This window comes from Anomalospiza imberbis, chromosome 3, assembly GCF_031753505.1.
Source record: "Anomalospiza imberbis isolate Cuckoo-Finch-1a 21T00152 chromosome 3, ASM3175350v1, whole genome shotgun sequence".
Classification (NCBI taxonomy): domain Eukaryota; kingdom Metazoa; phylum Chordata; class Aves; order Passeriformes; family Viduidae; genus Anomalospiza; species Anomalospiza imberbis.
In genome coordinates, this window is record NC_089683.1 from 111,194,829 (window position 1) to 111,214,549 (window position 19,721).

At 46.6% G+C, this 19,721-nt stretch overlaps 1 protein-coding gene across 1 annotated transcript in view; it reads right to left on the reverse strand.

Moving 5' to 3' along the window:
* The window catches only part of SHLD1 (shieldin complex subunit 1), a 35,913-nt gene extending 22,288 nt beyond the window's left edge, over positions 1-13,625 (reverse strand). Inside the window, exons 1-3 of the mRNA XM_068186460.1 lie at positions 13,109-13,625; positions 12,337-12,451; positions 10,398-10,564 (exon numbers count right to left, since the gene is read on the reverse strand). Coding sequence (XP_068042561.1) covers positions 10,398-10,557 — 160 coding nt within the window. The 5' untranslated portion in view covers positions 10,558-10,564; positions 12,337-12,451; positions 13,109-13,625. The remainder of the gene's footprint in view (positions 1-10,397; positions 10,565-12,336; positions 12,452-13,108) is intronic.
* Between the last annotated feature and the right edge of the window lie 6,096 nt (positions 13,626-19,721).

Sequence of the window (19,721 nt, forward strand, 5' to 3'; positions counted from 1 at the left end):
CTCACACTGACTGGAAGTGAGATGTCCCAGAGCATGTGAAGAAAAGTGTGAAGCTCAGAGTTTGCTGGAAGTTCTGTAGCATCATTACCTGGGCTCTCCGTCCCGAGTACAGCTGCAATTCAGGCCAATGCAACCCTTCTTCTTTCCCCCAAGTACTGATGCTAACGTGGGTGTCCCCACAGCACCGCCTACCAAAGAAATATCCCAGAGGGCTGGCACAGCCTGGCCTCAACATGGCATTCCAAGCCAATCTGCCCTTTTCTTCTGCCCTAACCTGACATCCCCCATTATTCAAATTGCCATTTTTAAGGCACTTTCACAGATCTTTACCACCTACAGCTAAGTGATAGAGCTGAGGCACCTAGGCAGGTTCTGCAGAGAGCAGGGAAGGGCAGTGCTGGTTTTCCACAACCATGTTGGCACAGGCATTCCATGATTTGCCACCTGCTGACTGCTCAGCACAGGCACCCAATGATCTTGGGTCATTCTTGCATCACCTGCACTACAACAAAACCATAACATCAAGCTGCAAAAGAGCAACTCTGTTACACAAGAAAGGAGCCAACAACTTGGGAGCCCCACACAAAATTTAACATTGATAGAAAGATGCCATGAACACATGTCCGGGTAACAGGAACAGCCACAGCCCTCTGCAGCATTCCACAGTTATTTCAATTAGTAAGGATTCATGGCATGCACTTTCCTTTCTCCCTAGGAAAAAATAAAGCATTCTGTGGAGGTGTTTCAGCTGTACAGGAGTTCTTGCCCTCCAAAGTAAACAGAACAATTCATGCACACATGAGAATGCTTCACAACTGCTATTACTGCATTATTGGAGCACTTTGTTTGAAAAATGACTACCCTGGCTTACAGGCCTCAGGATTTGCTTTTTAGCTTCTGTTCTCCAGCTGTTAAGGAAAATTGGGAGTTTAATTGAAATTGTTTCCTTTAAAAGATGCTTCTCTTTTTAAAAGCAGAAAGAAAAATGGGACAAGTCTAATTGGACACTCTACAGGAGAATCTGCAGGAGCCGTAGTCCAACCCCTTTGTGTTCCCTCTGTGGACATAAATTCTCATTCCCATGAGCTCCCTCTCATTCTCCTCTGTAGTCTTTGTCCATTGTGTAACTCTTGTGTCTGTCAATCTTGTAATGCAAACTTCTTCCATGGTTTTAAAGCTAAAAACACATCCTAAAGGGGTTTCTGGGTTTTTTTTGTTGTTGTTTTGGGTTTGTTTTTTTTTTTTTTTTTAAGGAAACCAGCCCTTTTTCTCCACAGTAGTAAAGTGAACTTCGTTGCCTCTCAACATTTCAAACACTGAGCACTGACTGTTCAAAGACACACTGGAATCTGGTTCATATTATCCTTGTTTAGACACAAGTGCACACAAATTCACCACTACAGCAGGAAAGCAGGGGACGTTCTACCAGCACTCTGCACACTGCCTGGTGAAATACTTTATGGACACCTGGACCCAACACAACACAAATACACTTATCAATAGTCACTTCCCAATGGTAAGAAGCATCTGTGGAAGGTTATCCTGGAATTCAGCATATAAAACCATCACTTGCCTGAAAAAGAGGAAATGTATTGAAGTTAACATGGCAACCCAAGGTGATGGGTGAAGAACTCACACACACATGCGGAATATTCTCTGCATCAATGGAGATGTCATTGCTATCCATCTTCCCATACCCTTCCAGCCCCACAGTTACATCAGGGATTGTTCCACGGCTCGTGAGCTTCAAAATAATGACAGAGTTAACAAAAACTTAGTGATTAAACAACATAACCCCTTCTGCACAGCACTTCTGATCTCTCCATCAACCTTAATTTCCTCTTTCCCTTTGCTGAATCCTGCACTTTCATTCAACCCATATCCTTTCTATTGGCACTTCAGCACCTTTGCAGAGCCACAATAATGCTAAAGGGAGCTGAGCTGGGCAGTGAAGCAGATGAGGATCTGTCTGAGATCAGCTTGTGCTTCCAAATCTGGTTGTGAGAAGGAAATGGCTCAAGGCCAGCACCTGAGCGAGAAGCAGGTGGTAAAAGCAGTCCCTGGGCAAGACTGCACAGATGAGTCTAAACAAGGCATTTATCTGTTTCAGAAAAGAATGGAACTTGAAGAATTTCCACTACAGCTTTGCACTAAAATAACTGTCCCATGGAAATAAGAATCTCTGATCTGCCTGCCTGTAATAAGCCAGACCCCCTGGCTTGCAGCACTCAGTATGCCCTGCTGCCATACCCAGAAAAATGGAAGAGCACCAAGCCCAGTGTGTGAAACTGCAGTCACAGCCGTGAGTGCATTCTGGAGTCATGCTCTTGAGGGACTAACAAGGAATGCTATCCATTTGCTGACATGCTGTCCTATGCATGGCTCCCTGCTGGCCACCCAGTGCCAGCAGACTTGTTAACACAGTCTTTCCTTGAAAATTCTGGGGCCCAACTAGAGACAATTAACAGGCAAATATGTTTCAGATGGGAGCTCAGTGTAGTGCAGACAGCCATCCTGAGTGAACCTTTGTTTCTGTTCTAGATTGCAAGGCAAGAGGTATTCAATTGCCATCTGTTAGAGGTATGGCAGTTGTCTTCTGTTAAGTGGGCAGTTTTCTTCATCTCTTCCACAAACCAGTCCTCTCTCAGGGGAGACATCTGCTGATAATGGGCTATTGAATGTCACTGCAGGACTGATAAGAAGTAGAACATCCCACTGGGAGATGCTCTGCCTGGAGGGAGGAGCCAAGCATTCCTACCTGGATATAATCTTGAGTTTCTGGAACACCAGCATGGCTTTTCCTGCACTGGATTTCCCAGAGGAACAGCTGCCTCTTCCACTGCAGGAAGACTGCACCCTTTTCTACAGGATCACTGCTCCAACAGAACCACACCTGACACTCCAGGAGGACTGCAGCCACAATTCCAATTGGACTGCTGCCAACACCCTGACCAACAGGGTGTCAGGTTGTATTCTGATTCTGTCAGTGTTGTTTTGGTCACTGCATTGTTTATTTTATCTTTTTCTTTTCTTCCCTAATAAAGAACTGGTATTCCTGCTCCCATATTTTTGCATGAGAGTCCTCCTTAATTTCAAATTTATAACAATTCAGAGGGAGGGGGTCTACATTTTATTTTCCATTTGAGGGGAGGCTCCTGCATTCCTTAGCAGACACCTGTCTTTCCAAACTAAGTCAGTTTTACAGGGTGACTCTTCAGTAACCACTCTGCAGCCTCCAGCAGCCTCAGCTGAGTCCCAACATCCAGCATCCAGCTGCTCCAGGATAGACTGCCCTCCACTGATGACTTCCAGGGGCAAGGAACAGAGATCATTGCTTTGAAAAGCCTGAGTGGGACTGCAAAAGCAGCTTCAAGCACAGGAGAAACTTTGCACTACATATGTGATAAACAAATATTTACAGGATGGGAAAGCCCAGGGAAGCAGCCATTAAGTAGGAACCCAAGCAAGGAGCAGCTTTTCAGCCACATCTGCACTGTATTTTGCAGCTTCACAGAGCAAGTAGCATGTGGCTTCCCAAAGACACCCCTATCCCAGCCTGACATCAGTCTGTGTTTGGTCAGGAAGAAGTCCTGAGGCCTTCTTTTACTAGCTTAGAAATTGTTCTTTTTCCCCCATAATGTTTAATGGCATTATAGTGGTTGCAAATGATGGCTAAATTTGTATATTTTTCCCCTGTAAAACCCTTATTTGAACAGCTTCTGTTCCCAATTATAATTTTACATCTCAAAGGACTCCACATCTGCACTTCAGAGGATGAAAAGTGATTAATAAAGAATTTAACAAATTCTTGTCCATTCTTGCCCATTGAACAAATTCTTGACATTTATTTAGAGGATTTAATTCCTTCTCATTTAAATGATTAATGCTCACAAGTAAGATAAAACAACATTTGCACAAACATATACAAAGCTGCCTCACAGGTACCTTAGGAACAATTGCCATAATGACATTACGGCAGTCTGAATTGGATTAGGTCACAGCAAAGGACAAACATTGATAACTGTGATGAGAAAACTAAAAGTCCAGGCTGGAATGACATTTTAGATAAAGGTAAGGAAGAAATGGCCCACTGGGACTCTGACACCTTGGCAGAACAAGGTGATATTAAAAGCTCCCAGTGCCACCAGAGGGCAGACAGAGCTCTACACATCTGACAGGTCCCACTGTCTGGCACTGATGGTGACCCTGGCTGGATGTCCCCAAAGCCACACTCCCCTCCACAACTGGACTGGGGTGAAGAAATACAGCAAAAGGTTCATGAGTTGAAATAAGGACAGGGAGAGATCACTCACTGCATACCATCATGGCAGATTCAGCTTGGGGAAATGAGATTAATTTATTACCAATCAAAATCAGAGCAGGGTAATAAGAAGCAAAACAAACTCTCCATCCCAAGAGTCAAACTCCCAGACTCCCCTTCATGCAGAGAAGGACTCATGCAGAATCCAATCAGACAACTTCAGTGCAATAGTATAACTCCTTAACTCTGTTACTCAAGAATTTTCTCTGTAGTTGATTTCTAATTATTAATGGTTTAATACAAACTGTTCACTTTCATAGAACACAGAGGTACTCAGAAGCATTAAAGTCTAAAAGGCAAGGGACATGTCTCAGTTTCTTCCCTGATGTATGCATAGTGCTCTAATTCTCCTCAAAAAGGACCAGTTTTCTTCCTCAGACTGTGAAGAATAAAACATTGCCTTTTTCTGGTCTAGGATTTACTTTTGGATGGATGCTTTATGTAGCACATCCCTGAAAAATTAATTTACACAAGATCTAAGACTTACAGTGACCCAGTGGTGCCCAGTGCTTTCTTTTGCATGTTGTGCAGTTTCCTTGTATTCCTTTTATGTCAGCTGGCATGAATTCCACCTTGCCTTTTCATCCAGTACTCAACACAACTGGGTCACAAAGAGATGCTTGGAGGGTTCATGATGCCAAACTCACCAGAGCCATGGAAACATCCACTGAAGAGCCTGCTCATAACTTCAGTGGAGCTGCACGACTTCAAGCCCACTGCCCCACACCATCTATACAAAATTAACATCATTGAAACATTGTGCCTTTCTTTTTCCTCTTGATAAGACTTGAGTCTAAGAAAAATCTAGCATTTTGGTCATACTTGAGAGTGCACTTGATTAAAACACATCACTTAAAAAATTCTCTTAATTTTTAAGCCTGCCAGGCTGGTGAAATCAGAAATGGGTAACATTGAGCACTAGAGGGCAGCAGGAAACAAACCAAAACCGGTAAAATCCACCAATTCCCAAAACAGGGACTATGTTCTCCATCTCAGCCAAGGCAAGCACTGTGCTTAACCAATTTCAAACCAACACACTGGTTTAAAATAATAATAATAATAATTCTATTGTTCTATGGTTAATAATAATTAGCTCTGTTGTTTGGGACCACAGCTCAAACTGAAGTGGGTTTACATGCTAACTTCCTGCAGTTGAAGAAAACTCTTCACATCACAAAGCACCTTTGAACAGCACCCCTCCCTTCACCTTCCAAGCAAACCAAATACTAAAATATTCTCAGTGTGATCTGTATCTCTTAGGCAAAGGAGACTATCAGAAGTTTCTGTATCTGACCTGGAGTGCACTTATGAGCCCTTTCTAGCTCAGCTTTGGCTCAGTCTGAAAGTGACTTAAAACATCACACACGTTTTGCATTTATGAAGTTACACAGACCTCTTGAAGAGACTATACATAAAAGTCCTTAGCCAGACAAAAAAGCCATTTTGGAAATTTGGCAACTTTTGGCAGCAGTGGCGGCTCAGCCAGCCAAGCTGTAATTTCTACACCAAGTTATGAGCACTGAGTTCTGGGCTGAACTGAACCTCCCAGCACCCACCAAGGGCCAGCCCTAAAAGGTTGCTGCTGATTCCTTTCATTTTCAGCCTCGACATCAACATTTGTGAACAACTCCCAGGCAGGAAAAGCAGAAGCCATGCTAGACCTCTTCAGTAAACACAAGCCCACTTCTGCAAAACAGATTAAGTAACAGCTGATGGGCCAGAGGACATGGTAGAGAGGAGGCAGCATTTAAGGACAAGTCAGAACACATGCACCAACATCAGCACCACTCCTCAGCTAATAAAAGACACAGCAACCCACCACAAAACTGGGCATGTAAATTCACTAGGAATAGGTAGCATTTTTTTTCCAGAGGAATCCCAATTGCCTGTAAAACTGACAGCTGCATTAACAGGCTGAAAATCCCTGCTTTGTTTTAACATAGTTGCTTGGTTGCCTGAAAACTCAGAAAGCAACTGGAACAGTCCAAAAAACATGCCTTTTGAACTGGGCAAACTTGTGACCAGATTGACTTGAGTGGCAGTGCCATGGCCCAGGCTCACTGATGTGCCTGAAGCCAGAGTCTCCAGTGAAACGGTCTGTCCCATTTCCCCCAAGCGCTCACGACTCGCTCCAAATGGGCTGGTTTTGAACAAAGCCTACAATGCCCCACAACTGATCAGACAGAACCTACAGCCTGGCTACCCACAAGGCAGAAGAGAGTCATAGCCCAGCACCACACTTTTCAGAAACCACCATCCTGGAAAGGCTGGAACCCCTGTGAAAGCCAGGACACGTGGCAGAGCGCTGGATCTTGGCTGCACTGTGCTGCTGCCAGGAAGAAGAGCTTTCCCCACTTCATCCACACAAATATTCACATGGCTGCCCAAAAAGCTGGGCCAGTTCCCTGAGCTGACTTCCCACTGTGTACCAACACTAAGGATCAACCAGGAATAGCAAGCACAGCCAGAAGCAGCCTGGGACTCTCCTTGCACTACAGAGGTCAGGGAAGCCCACTGAAAATAATTAAAGGTAAGCCTGGGCTCAAACTTGAAACAAACTGCAGGAACAAAAAGCAGTGCTTTTGGAGGCAATTAAAGGTTGAACACCTCTAGCCTCCCAAGCTGGCTTTAATTAATTTTGCTTTTTTAAAAAAAGTCAGCCAGCTCTTAGATATTTGCAGGTCTCTTCAAGCCCACAGGAAACTCTGTCATCCCCTTTCTCCTAACATCACCCTTCTTTTATTTTTTCTGCTTCTGTGACACAGCATTTTCTTCCACTGGGTGACCCTGTCCACCCATCCATTTTAGAACACAGCTTTTCATTAGAGAGAAAAAGCAATGAAGGCAGAGGCTACAGGACAAGCAGGGAGACCCATGTGCCCAAGATCACAAGCCCTAGGAAGGGCCATGAAAGGGGATGGGACTGAGCTTTGCCCATGCTTCAGACAGGCAGTCTCTCAGGCATGATTCCACAGCTGAACTCTTAAATGCTGCTTCCAAATTTAGCAGAATTTCTCCAGGGCTGCACTGGCAAATCCAGTTCTGCCTGAGCACAGAGCATGGGCAGAGCCCATTACCCTGTGCTCTACCAATTTATAGAGCACATCTGTTGATTATTCTCTAACACTTCCTTAGGTTGCAATTTTTCCAGGTAAATAGTATTTTTCCACTGTCCCTGGTGCTCTCTGGTTCAGTGCCCTGATTTAAGGCTTTCCCACACACAGACCCGAGTGCTGCCTGCCAAGTAGGAACTTTTGCTGGAAGCTTTTCTTAATCCAGAGAAAGTGGTAAGATCTTCCTGTTGTATTGAGCAACTGAGTGATGCAGATTAAAAAAAAGATAAAAAATTAAATTTTTAAAAATTATCTTCCAGTATGGAATTAAAAAAGATGAAGAATACTAAAGTGTTCACTGATGCCATTTAATCTTCTACCACCAACTTAGACACTTGAACTCACTATGACAATAAGCTAAAGGTATGAATGCCTGTTGCAAGAGCAGAACCCTCACTCCCACACCAATCATAAAGCCACTAATTTATAAACCATTTAAGAGATTTAGTAATATTCCTACAGGACTACTGTTTTCTTGCCTGGGGATACCTGCTTTCTGAAGGCCCTGTATTCATGGCTAATGAGTACTACCTTCTGCTATTACAAGTGATGGAGCCTCTCTAGACTAATAAAACCTGTCGCTGGTGCCCCAGGCAGTAGGAATGCCCCATGACCATTTCCACCTCCCGAGGCAGGGATGGTGTGGTAGCTCAGTCTCAGTCCAGTTCATGTGGCAGATGGCAGAAAACACAGCCTGTCCTGTCAGTCTGTTTCATTCCTAAGGAAGCTGCCACATTCCCAGAGACCTATGGGCCTTTTGGAAATCACTAAGGAAGATCCTCCTCCATCCTGCCCAAGTCCCAGTCTGTTGGTCATACTGTGGGGGTGCAACCCACAGCCACTCCCACTCTTCTCACTTACACCGTGCCACAGCAGCAGTTCTCAATGCCTCCTGACAAAACAAACAAGCAAAGCAGTTTCCTTTCCCAGGATACACTTGACAGAACCTGCTTTTCCAAGAATATCTGACATGGCCAGACTGCTTCTAAAACCATCTTCCTGTCTCTTCTGCCACAGTGACCAAAATCAATGGGCTGGAATGTTGAAGTTGCATCAAAAGAGAGAGTTTAAGTGGGTATATATATTGGTTTGATGCTGTTGGGAGGAGAAAAGAACCACGATGGTCAGAGCATGAACTGGTTATCCTGTGACACTTGGATTATTTCACTCCAGGAGCACAGGGAGCACCCCACAGTTATTGCTAAGTGGTTTCAGCTGTGAGCAGTCTCTACAACAAGCAATGAAGGGGAGGGTTCTTGGGCCTCACCTGCCCTCCTCAGCACACCTGGAATCCCCACTGACACCAGGGGGTGTTTGGGACAGCCAGGAGGCAGGATGTGGATTCTCAGCATACCTTGGTGCTGAGCTTCATCTGCCTACTCCACACAGGCACCACAAACACTTCCCCAGCACTGTCATTTCCGCACATGTCCTCCCCGCTAAGCCTCAGACATTCCTGGGACTGCCCAGTGGTCATGCAGTTATTCCATGTGTCCCATTCAACACAGCAATCCAGGCCAGTTGCCCTGAGCCACACTAAATGGTGTTTGAGCAACACATCCCAGGAGCTGCCTCACAGCTCCCAGGATTGCTTCAGACCTTCCACACAGGACTTGTGAAACCTGAGCAGACAAATGCTTTCCAGCCTGTCTCACTACCAGAGCAGCCTCTCCATCCTCCTCTCCCATGACAGTGGAAAAGGCTGGCTCAGGACATTCCTTGCAGTGCTGGTCACTACTCTTACACACAAAAATAAAGCAAAACCTCAAACCAGACATGCTATTGCTCTAGTGCAACGTGGATCATGGAATGTGATACGTGTTGTGCTTTAAAGCAGATGTTAACAGCAGAAGATTCCCCTCATTATTAACATAAAACATGTGACTTCCTGGTCTGTGTGAAAAACCAAAGCAAGGCTTGGTCTCTACTGTTGGCAGATTCCATTACAGTTCTGGATGTCCCACGCCTAGAGCTGAAGGCAACTGCACAGGAAATCAGTCAACATCAGCTGAGCGAGATCACTTGGTAGATCCCACTGCTTACCTGTCTAGCACAAAAACAGTGACATTCCCACTGAAAGAAACTCACCTGTTGAATTTCAAGCTAATTTCTTGTTAGCAGGCCACAGAAAAGCACTTTAGAGTAAGAAGAGGAGCCAAACCCCATTTTTACACTACTTAAGATTCTAAAGCAACAAGAAATGTTGTCAGTGATGTTTTACCCACTCAGGTGTCTTGACAAATCCTCTCCACACATTATTTGTTGTCCAGAACTTATTTCACCCCCCAATATTAAATATAATCACTACAACCCTCATTTCAGCCAGCATGAATATATGGCAAGAAGTGCCACAGGACCAGCACATTTTGATCTCACATTTCTTGCCAGCTGTCCCTTATCTTCTCAGATAAAAAATTTATACCATTACTTCTAATAATCTGGAGTAGTGGCTGACCTAAATTTATACTTCTGCAGAAGCCAGTTCTCCTTCAAGTGAGGAGTTGAACTGAAGCAGTCCTCACCACACTAATGTCATTAACACAAGCAAAAACTCAGTTATTATTATTATTAAAGTAATGGAGTAATGAGGTCACATCCTGAGCTCGTGATGAGCACATGAAAAACACAGGGAAAAGTTTAAAACTCTTCCTACTGACCATGGTAATTTGTGACAGTGTTTACTCCTGATGTCTGAGGGACATAGTAGTTGTCCTTCTGAGAACACATTAAACAGGAAGAGTATTGCAGAACATTAGCAGCTGACAGCATCCTCTGAGCTCTCCTGTGTCCCATCAACCCACAGCTCCCACTCTATGTGTCCAGCTGGAGCAGACTGCAGTTCTGGTAAAACTGGGGTTTATGATGGCAGTATCAGACTGCAGTGACTCAGTCAAGCAGCACACTGCCTACACAGATGAAGCACTGGCTGAAGAAAGAGCATGTGGAGAAGCAGAAGCTGTTACCTGTGGGTGGGGAGGGGAAAACATCCCCAGAAGAATAAAGCTCCTGGCTGTTTTCAGAGCTGTGTGGAGGCAGAAAGTGCTCTGCAAGGTCACAAACAGAGGGGAGGTCCAATATGCTGCTCTCTGAGGTGTGACTCGGTGACGTCTCCTTTTCTTCCATGGTCCCACTGCAGACAGAAATGAGACTCAGCCGGGTTTTTGGAGCATGAAAATCTAAGCAGATGGCAGCACAAATAATCTGGCATTTTTGTACTGCTTTATGAGAGGACAGGAGCTGCTTTAGTATAATCATACTTCAATTAAGAAAATAAAAACTAATTTAAAGGTGTAACGAAGGAACAACAGCAAGCCCCATAGATAACAGCCCTCAGCCTTAAGAAGGATAACTAGGAGACCACAATAAATCTGGCTTTCCTAGAGGCTTCCCAGAAGTACAGCCTCAGGCCCCAACGCTAGGAAGCCATGGAGCCTATTCCCTTCAGGGTGTCCTCTGTGTGCCATTTAAAAGGAAACACTTTCTACAGGGTCTCTTTCCACTGATGCTGCTACAAGTCTCAAGTTAAACCCATCCCTCCTGGCTTATGTTCACTAGCAGAAAGAAAAAGCATTTTAAAACTTGGTAGCCTCAATCTCACAGGGATGGCAAAGACTTCCTGGCATGGAGACACCAGAGGAGCTGTGTTAAATTATCGGTGCTCAGCACTTTGGAGAGCTTTGGTTGAAGCATCCCCTCATCCCAACACCTTTTTATCAAGCTTCCTCAAGCAGTCCACCACCACAGAGGGAAAGAACACACAGCAACACAGGGTTGCTGCCACCCTGCTCCACACCAAGGGTTAAAGTGAATGGGCAACTCCTTTGGAGAGGATGGATCTGAAGTGTTCCAGTCCAGCAGCTCCAAGTGCCTAGGGCAGAAGAGCAGTGAAATAAGTAAAACTTGGTGGAGTAAGAGTCACAAGACAGAGGATCCAGATCTGGTGGTCGGGCAATGGCCTGTGGCCCTGCAGGCACACATTTATCTTCTTTTCTATAAAATGAAAACAAATTCTTGTTTTGGGGGTAAGGAATGTGACAGCCACAGTGGGCAAGGAAATCCCCAGAATGCATTAGTACTGAAAAATAACTACCCCCAGGCAGATTTTTAAAAAATAACATTAATTCCTTAGGTGCTTCTGTGCTGAGTAAATTTCTATTTAAGGTACACCTCTGACCTTTGCAAAATTCTGGCCAACTCACTAATGAAGAGAGGGGAGATGATGGCTGTGATACCAGAGAAGAGCAGCTGCCTTGCCTTGGAGGGAAAAGGTCTGTGCACTCACAGAAAGATTCCAGGAAAAAAGGCAGTGGAAGGTTAAAAACAAAACAAAGTGCACAACCATCTTCCCCCAGCAGAAGGAAACTTCTCCTCTATTGCTCTTCATGCACCAAAATATAAATGATCTGTGCATAAGGAACACAGAGAAGGAAAAACTTTCCTCAAATATTGTGTTTATGAAGTGTGCTACTTTAATGTAGAACTGTATTTAGAGAACTAAACCACCTATACCCTTCACTGGTCTGGAAAAACCCCAAAAACACAGAGCACAAGCCAAATGAATTCTATCCCTCCAAGGGCAAATGGCAAATTACAGCAATAGGAGCTGCTGGCGTGATACCACAGCAGCTTAAGGCTGTCACTGATGGGAGCTGCAGCAGCCCTGGATGTCTCTGCCTGTGCCACTCCCCTTCCCCACAACTAACAGCAAGTGCAACCAGGTTTTGATCAGGCTCAGACAAAACAAATCAGTATTAAAAATAATAGTTTTCCTCTGGATTAGCTCCCTTTAGTTCTACCCCCAAAGCCGATGGTGAGACCACAACTCATGGTGCTTGTGAGAAAAGGTTCAGCCCTGGGCCTTCAGACAAATGAAGGAGCTTCACTATTTCCTCTGTGCCATACCTGGTAAGAGAGAGCACTGATGTGCAAACAGTCCCTCTGGACAAAGCCCAGGAGCAAACTGTTGCTGGTTCAGGATTCCCTTATTCTTCCTTCATGGTTTGTCAGCAGTCAGATGCTTTGGGCCAGCTGATCTGGCAGATGGACAGGGTGACTTTGCAAGTGCACATGCTAGCCGATGTCAATAGCCAGTCATCACATACTGTTTGTTGGGTCTGGTACAGAGGAAAAGTTTCTTCTAGGAATCAGAGCACATCTAGTTATGCCCTTGAACCTCTTGACAGCAGTGGCTGGTACATCCTAGAAGCAAAGGCAAGATTTACTTTACAAGAAGCTGCCAAATGAGCTGTTTGTTCAAAACCCATCAAGCAGAGAAGCAAGTAATAGCTGGCAACCTTCCCTCCCTCCTGTGGAGAGCAGGTGTTTCCCCAACAGGTTTATCTAGCGGTGCCTTGATGCCAACAGCCTGTTTTGTCACACCTCAACCAGGAAATGCGTTTTACGAGGGCCACAAAACCCACCCTGTAGCGTACCACACAGGCTCACAAAACGCAAATCCCGTTTCCTTTGCCATTCCCTCAGTTACTTTCAGTGAGCAAGCAGGAGAGGCACACTTTCAGGCAGAAACTGGATGTTTTTCCGGGCCACCCTCACCCGGTGGCACTGCACAGCTGCCCAGGAATGTCCCAAAGGCCTGTCCCGCACAGGCTCGCCTGGCTGGCAGCATTGCCGCAGAACGTGATGGATACAGGAGGATGTGAAGCACTGGCCTTACCAGCTGCCCTGCTCAGCAGGTGAGGGGGTTCTCTTCCTCCCGGCCTCGTTTCTTTTCCCTTTTCCTTCAGGCAATATTCACGCGTTATTTCAGAAACCGCTCCCTTGGCAGCGAAGCGCAACACGAGTGACACAGGGCACGGTGCCAGCCAGGAGAGTGGCGTGGGCCAAAGCCCGAGCACCCCGCGGCCTGGCCGTGGCTGCTGCGCCACCCCCCCGCCACCTTCTGAGGGGCAATGCCACCGCAGCAGCCCCAGAGCTCGGGGGGAAGAGGGAGTGGAAACACGGGCAAAGTCAAAAGCGCGGCAGGGCTGCCCCGGGCCGGGCCGCACTCGCACAGCCGCGCCTCGGGCCCTCCACGCTGCTGCCGGGCCAGCGAGGGCCCTCCCGCCCCGAGGCCGCCGAAGGGCGAGGGGAAGCGGGCAGAACCCGCACGGCTGGCTGCAGGCGTGACCGGAGGGCCTCGAGCACGGCGGGGCAGGGTGAGAACGAGCGCTGAAAAGGAGCCGGGCAGCGGCGGCAGCGGCGGCAGCGGCACCGCCCCGCGCCGCCCAGAGCGGCTGCGCGGGCCCCGGCCCGCCCCCGCGGGGCTGCGGGTGGAGCTCAAAATGTCCCCAGGCAGGTTTTCCTCGCAACGCGTTCAGCTCGGATTTCCCTCTCTGGATACGGAGGGGAGAGGTTTTGGCGGGGCTAGGCAGAGGCGCTATGCCGTGCCTGGCACAGCGGATGCTGTCTCGGGCTGCTCCGCGCTTGGTCGCTGTGCGCTGCCCTGCAAAGGTGCAGCCTGGCCAGGCCCTGAGCAGGGATGAGCGCGGGGCTGCAGGGTGCAGCCGTCATTGCGCGGGCTGGGAAAAAACCGGCACGATTCCCACGCGGGACATAGGCTGCCAGCCTTCCTCCGAGGGCCTGCGGAGCTCATGGAGGAGATGCGCACCGAGGACGTCCATGTGCTCCCACCGGGAGTTTCAGCAGGCGGCGGAGCAGAAGCTTCGCAAGCCCCGCTGAGCAGCGGGATACAAGCCACGCTCAGTTTGGGGCATGCCATCGCTTCGGCGCCCGGTGCGATCGGCGTGTGCTGCCACAGCCACAAGAGGCGTGGCGACATGGACATTTACCGACACAGTCATCCTGAGCGTCTTCAGCCGGGCTGCAGGGTGTCGCGGACAAGCGCTGGATACTGCTCCGGCCCAGAGAACACAGTGCAGCGCACAGCCAGACGTGCCAGGGCGGAGGTCAAGCACCCGCCCTGGCACCGTCTGGACGGACAGCCGGGAGGAAAAGCCGGCCCACCTGCCGGGAAGAAGTGCTGCCAGGGGAGAGCTGCCTGGGCTCTTTGGCACGCGTGCTGTCAGAGAGACTGGGAAAGAGCTGGGAGTTTTTTCCAAGAGCCTTTGGACTTCAGAGTTACTGAAGGCAAACTGTTTAGGAGGAAGTCAGTAAAAGGAGGGAAATCGTTGTGAAGTCCCATGGCTGCCAAGAGGGCTTTGTTTTTCTTGCAGGCTTGAGCTGGGAAAGGTCTCCACAGGGAGAGCCTTTGGATCCGTGTTTCAGGCACAGCCGTGACTCTGCCTCGCCCTTACAGTGTCTCCTGAACCAGGCCTGGGCATTTGGGGTCACAGGACAAGTGGAGATGCAAACCTAGCTACACCCTGAGCTGTAGCTAATCCTAGGCTCTGCTCTAGTGCTAGGCTACCTCTTGCCAGTCATATCTGTCCCCAAGAGCTACCCATCCCTCTCTGTGACCTGGAAGGCAGCACCCCAGCCCTTCATTTCCTTGAAGGGATTGGAGCTGGAGCTGCGCTGTGGAATTCAAAACATCAGCAGATCTGCTTTATGTAGCTCTGGGAGCACGTGCAATATTACAGCATCCAGAAAGCGGCCATCTCTGTGATTTCACCCCACTGGATCATGCCAGGTCTCTGCCACTAGAAAAGCTCTGGCAGTGGGGAGCACCACTGTTTCCTAGAAAAGCAAAGTGCTCCAGCAAACAGAACTGCCAAGGAAGCCGTAGTACTTATTAACAAACACAAACAGCTTACCAGTTCCTGTTTGTCATATTGGGTGGGCAGCCAAATCTTTGATCTTCATTTCCCTCCTCTCCCTCAGCAGAATGAGGAGTTCCTGCAGTGCTGGCACCCCCACCGTTGTAATCTTTATTCCTTATGAACTGTTATCAGCAAAAAGATTAAGTTTGCCTGTAGTATTTAGGGCAAGTCTCTAAGTGTGTACTACGCTCCCCTTTATCAGTTTCTTGTTGTTAGCACATGATAAAACTATACCAGCAGCTGGTTAAAATAGAATGTACGTGAGAGCCAGGAAATTCAGAATTAAACGCCACACTTGACATTTACCAAAGATCAGACTACTGAGAGTCAACTGGGGAAAAGGAAATGCATTTTCTGACTGTTGCAGCTCTGTCACTGAGATTTTTCAGTGCTGACAGTCTCAGGGCCAGATGGTACAAGCTGTACAGTTCCATATCACTGAAGATAATGTGTACGTGCCAACTAACCATCTTAAATACTTAATACATAACATGAAGAAAAACAGTGTGTGTTCACAAACAGCAGAACTTGCACATTCATGTCTTTTGGGCTCTTTCCCATTGTCACAGCACAGGGGAGCCTGCCTACTTCCTTCTTTCTTACACAAGAGCTCGAAGTTAATTTAGTACCTCAAAGCAGAGTAACAGCTGAATTAATCCTGAATGAAGCTAATGCAGGAAGTGGGCTGAAGGGATGCTAAGGAGACATGAAAAAGATTGATCCTTACACAGTTGAATTTACAAAGATTATTCTGATGATTAACAGAAATTATTAACCCAAAGTTTGTAGTCTATACTTCAGAGTTCTGGATTCACTCCCCACCATGAACTACTCCTTTGTTCTCAGAACTAAAAGCAAAAAAAAATACCAGTATATTTAAATTTATTAATTGCATGTATTTTCCTTCTCAGCTGAAGACACTCTTACTAAAACAAAAAGAATATCAGGCTCCATCTCAGTTTCCATTCTGAAGCTTTCCCCAAGCACTGCAGACAGTGTTTTAGTGGCCTTTGCTCTGGAAAATCCTCTTGTGGTTACCCCAAGAATGAGCGTTTATAGGCTTCAGGCCAGTGTCAGTGAGAAACAGCTCTTCAAACCCACGAGATGAGAAACAGCAACCGGCAACTCCTCTCCACTCCTTCCAAACCAGTGAGGCTTGCTGACAACACTGCAAGCAGCAAAAAGCAGGGGAAGGCTGTAAGAAAAGCTCTTTTTCACCAGTCCACTATCCCATAAAATGTAAGACACCTGGCATTCTCAAGTCACTTTTTGCATGATCATCATTCCTTCACCTAGAGCCGTGTCCTTTGTGTGCACAGCACAGTACAGCGTTGAGAGTGCAGCTCAGCTGCAGAGGCAAAACACATTAAAAGCTGTATTATCCATCCTGATTCCTACCAAGGCCAGACCAGGGTTAGCATACTTGTGGGAATGTTCTTGCTTACCTGGAGAAAAAAAAAGAGGTTGGTTACCCTAAAACTCATTGATTTCTCCATCTGTGTTACTTGATCAGATTAAGAGTCCCTCCAAATGTGCCAAAGTTTTCAGGCCCACATAAAAAGACATTGTGTGTTTCATGTTCTGCCACATCAAAGGCAATCACTTAAAGCAGCAAACCTCCCTTTGGAGAGTCAGTTCCACTTAAACTGAAATACCCCTCCTGGTCATTGCTATCTCCAAGCAGTGGTAACTGCAGGGCCAATGCCTTTCAGACTTTCCACTGAGCTATCACAGAGAACTGATTGTTGACTCAGGTTCCTGGTTAACTCTAGGGTTAAAATGTAAGCTATTTTACCTTTCTCATTTATAAGCTAATCTACCTGTCTTTCTCACCCCCAGTCAACAGGCATCTCCCAAGTTCCTCCAACCTCATAAGCTCTATTCTGGTAACTTCTCTCCAAGACAGGTGAAGTTTATGAGCAGCGGGCAGTCATCTGTATTACAAAAAGGGGGTCAGCCAGGCAATCAAAAACATTCTTGGCCTTCTCTTCCCTGGCCATAAGACAAGTAATGCATTTTGTTTTCTCCTTCAGTAACAAGGGGTTTAAGCCTTTTGCATGCTGCAATCAACATCCTGAGGTACAGGAAGTTTCAAAGACCAAATGTTATTTTCTGCTGTACCACATGCCAGTAAATTGACTTCTGTTTTTCTCCATTTTTTATGAGTCCCTTGTTGTGGCTGGGACCTGCTTTTTCTGGTATCTGACTTTTTAAGGTGTCACTTCTAAACTAAACATGAAATCATGGTAGCCAGTTTATGTATTAATACTATGTCTTAGAATTTTGTGATTCCAGGAGAAAATGGTTTTCTCTTCAAAAATTAGTTTCCTGTGGCAAAGGTTTGACAATGTGAATGTTGGGGATCTTTCAGTACAAGTAGGAGCAGGAATTTTTTTTTTACAGTTCTGTACCAAATCCCACCTCTCTCCTTTGAGCTCCCCTGCTAGAATGGGTGCAGAAGCATGCCTTCCAGTGCTCTGAGTGATAATACCTCCCCTCTTTTTTGCGTTAGCTCCTTAGCATCTGCTGCTGCTTGAACACACTTTGAATGACAGCTTTTTAGGACCTAACAGTATTATTCTTGTTGTGTACAAGATTTTAGCACTGTGGATGCTGATGTAGGGCTCTGGGGGGGCTCATTTCCTCTCTTCTGCATCACAATAGACTAAAATAAAACAAAAGCATTATGTGATTCAGGAGTAGGCATGAAGCACACTGTAACTTATCTCTCATGATGCACCAAAGCACAACGTGGGTCTCCCTTAACTAGCATCCTGTTTCCCCCTGCCAGACCTTTTGCACTGTTTTCCTGTTTAAGTCCCCACACTCTTGCATTCCTGCTGCCCAGGAGTTTTGTTCATCCCAATCGAGCTGCCTGGCTGTGACACTGCTGCTATGTATGTAAATGCTGCAATGCAAGTACAGCAGAGACATTTGGGGCTCCTAAGCTCATGTCTCAGTCTCCCTTTGGGGCAGAATCACCCTTTAACCATGGGGTTATCCTCTGCTGGTGATCCCCTTTCACTCTTGAAGTAAGTGATCAACAGTCTCTTCAGTTTCTTAGTCACTGCACACAGCAGCCAGCAACAGGACTCCTTTATTTCTGGCAGGGAGCATGTGTCTGAATTTCCAGTAATGTATTCCTGGGATCTGGATGGAAATTGTTACAGCTGAACCTTCATCCCTCTATGCACACATAAATACCCACCAGGGATATGTCATGTTCTCATGCTGTTGAGCCTTCAGGGAATTTCCAAAAGAACCTTCCAGTTTCACATGAAGTAAACAGTCACAGGAGATCTGTCACAGTCTGGCTTCTTGCCTGGATCTCCAAGCTCCTGATATGGCATGGAGGTACAAGAAGAAGTGCCAATTGCTGTAATTATGCACTTCTCTCCACAGGAAGACCCCCTGAGCTCACTTCCTTGACTTTCTACACTGCTAGTGTGTCTCCCCTGTCCAGTAGCAGGTTTTGTTACCAGCAGCACACCAGCTGGTGAGCTCTGACCTCATTACCTAACAATCTGTTAGACTGGATCCAAGAGTTCAAAAGTAACCTGAGATAAGAATATCCACATGAACCCGTTTTTCCTAGAAGCCAGATCAAAGAGTCAGGTCTGTCATCTGAAGGGCTGGTGGGTGATGATGAATAGTGAAACTGAAGGGCAGAGATTGTAGAGTGCCCAGGGAAATCGCCCTCTGCTCTCATACAGCATTGTCTGCTCCCTCAGCAGCTGTATTGATCCACGGAACTTCTGAGTAGTTTTTACAGTTGTGAGCACATAATTTTACTTTAATTGAGTTTCCACTCACAGGACATAGACTGGACAATGGCTTTGGTGTTATTTTTGCCCACCAATTCTAGGAGAGCATCTTTATAACTTAAAAGGGAGGCTCCATTCTGATGCCATTCAGCATTTCTTGATTTCAGATGACAGTCTTTTTACCTGCCCCATATAGTGTTCTGGGGTACATTGGGGCCTTTGGGTATTTTTTGGAGTAGTTACACATTTTCCTATAATTTCTGGATAACATCTGTCTCTCTGTGAGGTTTGTTCAAGGTGTGTCTACCTCTAACCCCTGCCTTCTGTGTGAGTCACAGCTAAAGGACTAAAGCCCACCAAAAGTCAGGCTTGTGTCAGTGCTCCTAGATGGGAGGGACACTGCTGAGCTGTTGCTCTCTGCAGAGACACACTGCTCACGGAAAGCGGCAAGAATATGCTCAGAGAGGAGATGGCTTCCAGCTATTCTCCAGAAATCCACCTGGGCAGGGCAGGGCAGGGCAGAGCACAGCTGGGCAGGGCACGGCAAGACAGGGCTTTTTCCTGAGCTGTGAAATGATCACAAACTCCTGCTGGTTTCTCTGAAGGGCCTGGCAGTAATACCAGAACAAAAAGAAGTTTCTCTTTACTGCTTGGGGCTATTAGCAGTGAGAAAATGGGTTTGCGCTTTCCTTTTCTGAGCTGTCAGCAGAGTAGAAGCACAATGGAAATTGTCCCTGGGCTGGAGATCAAGAAGGGGGCAAAGCTAAACTTGGCAGAGTGAGGTTCTGATGCATAAACTGATCTT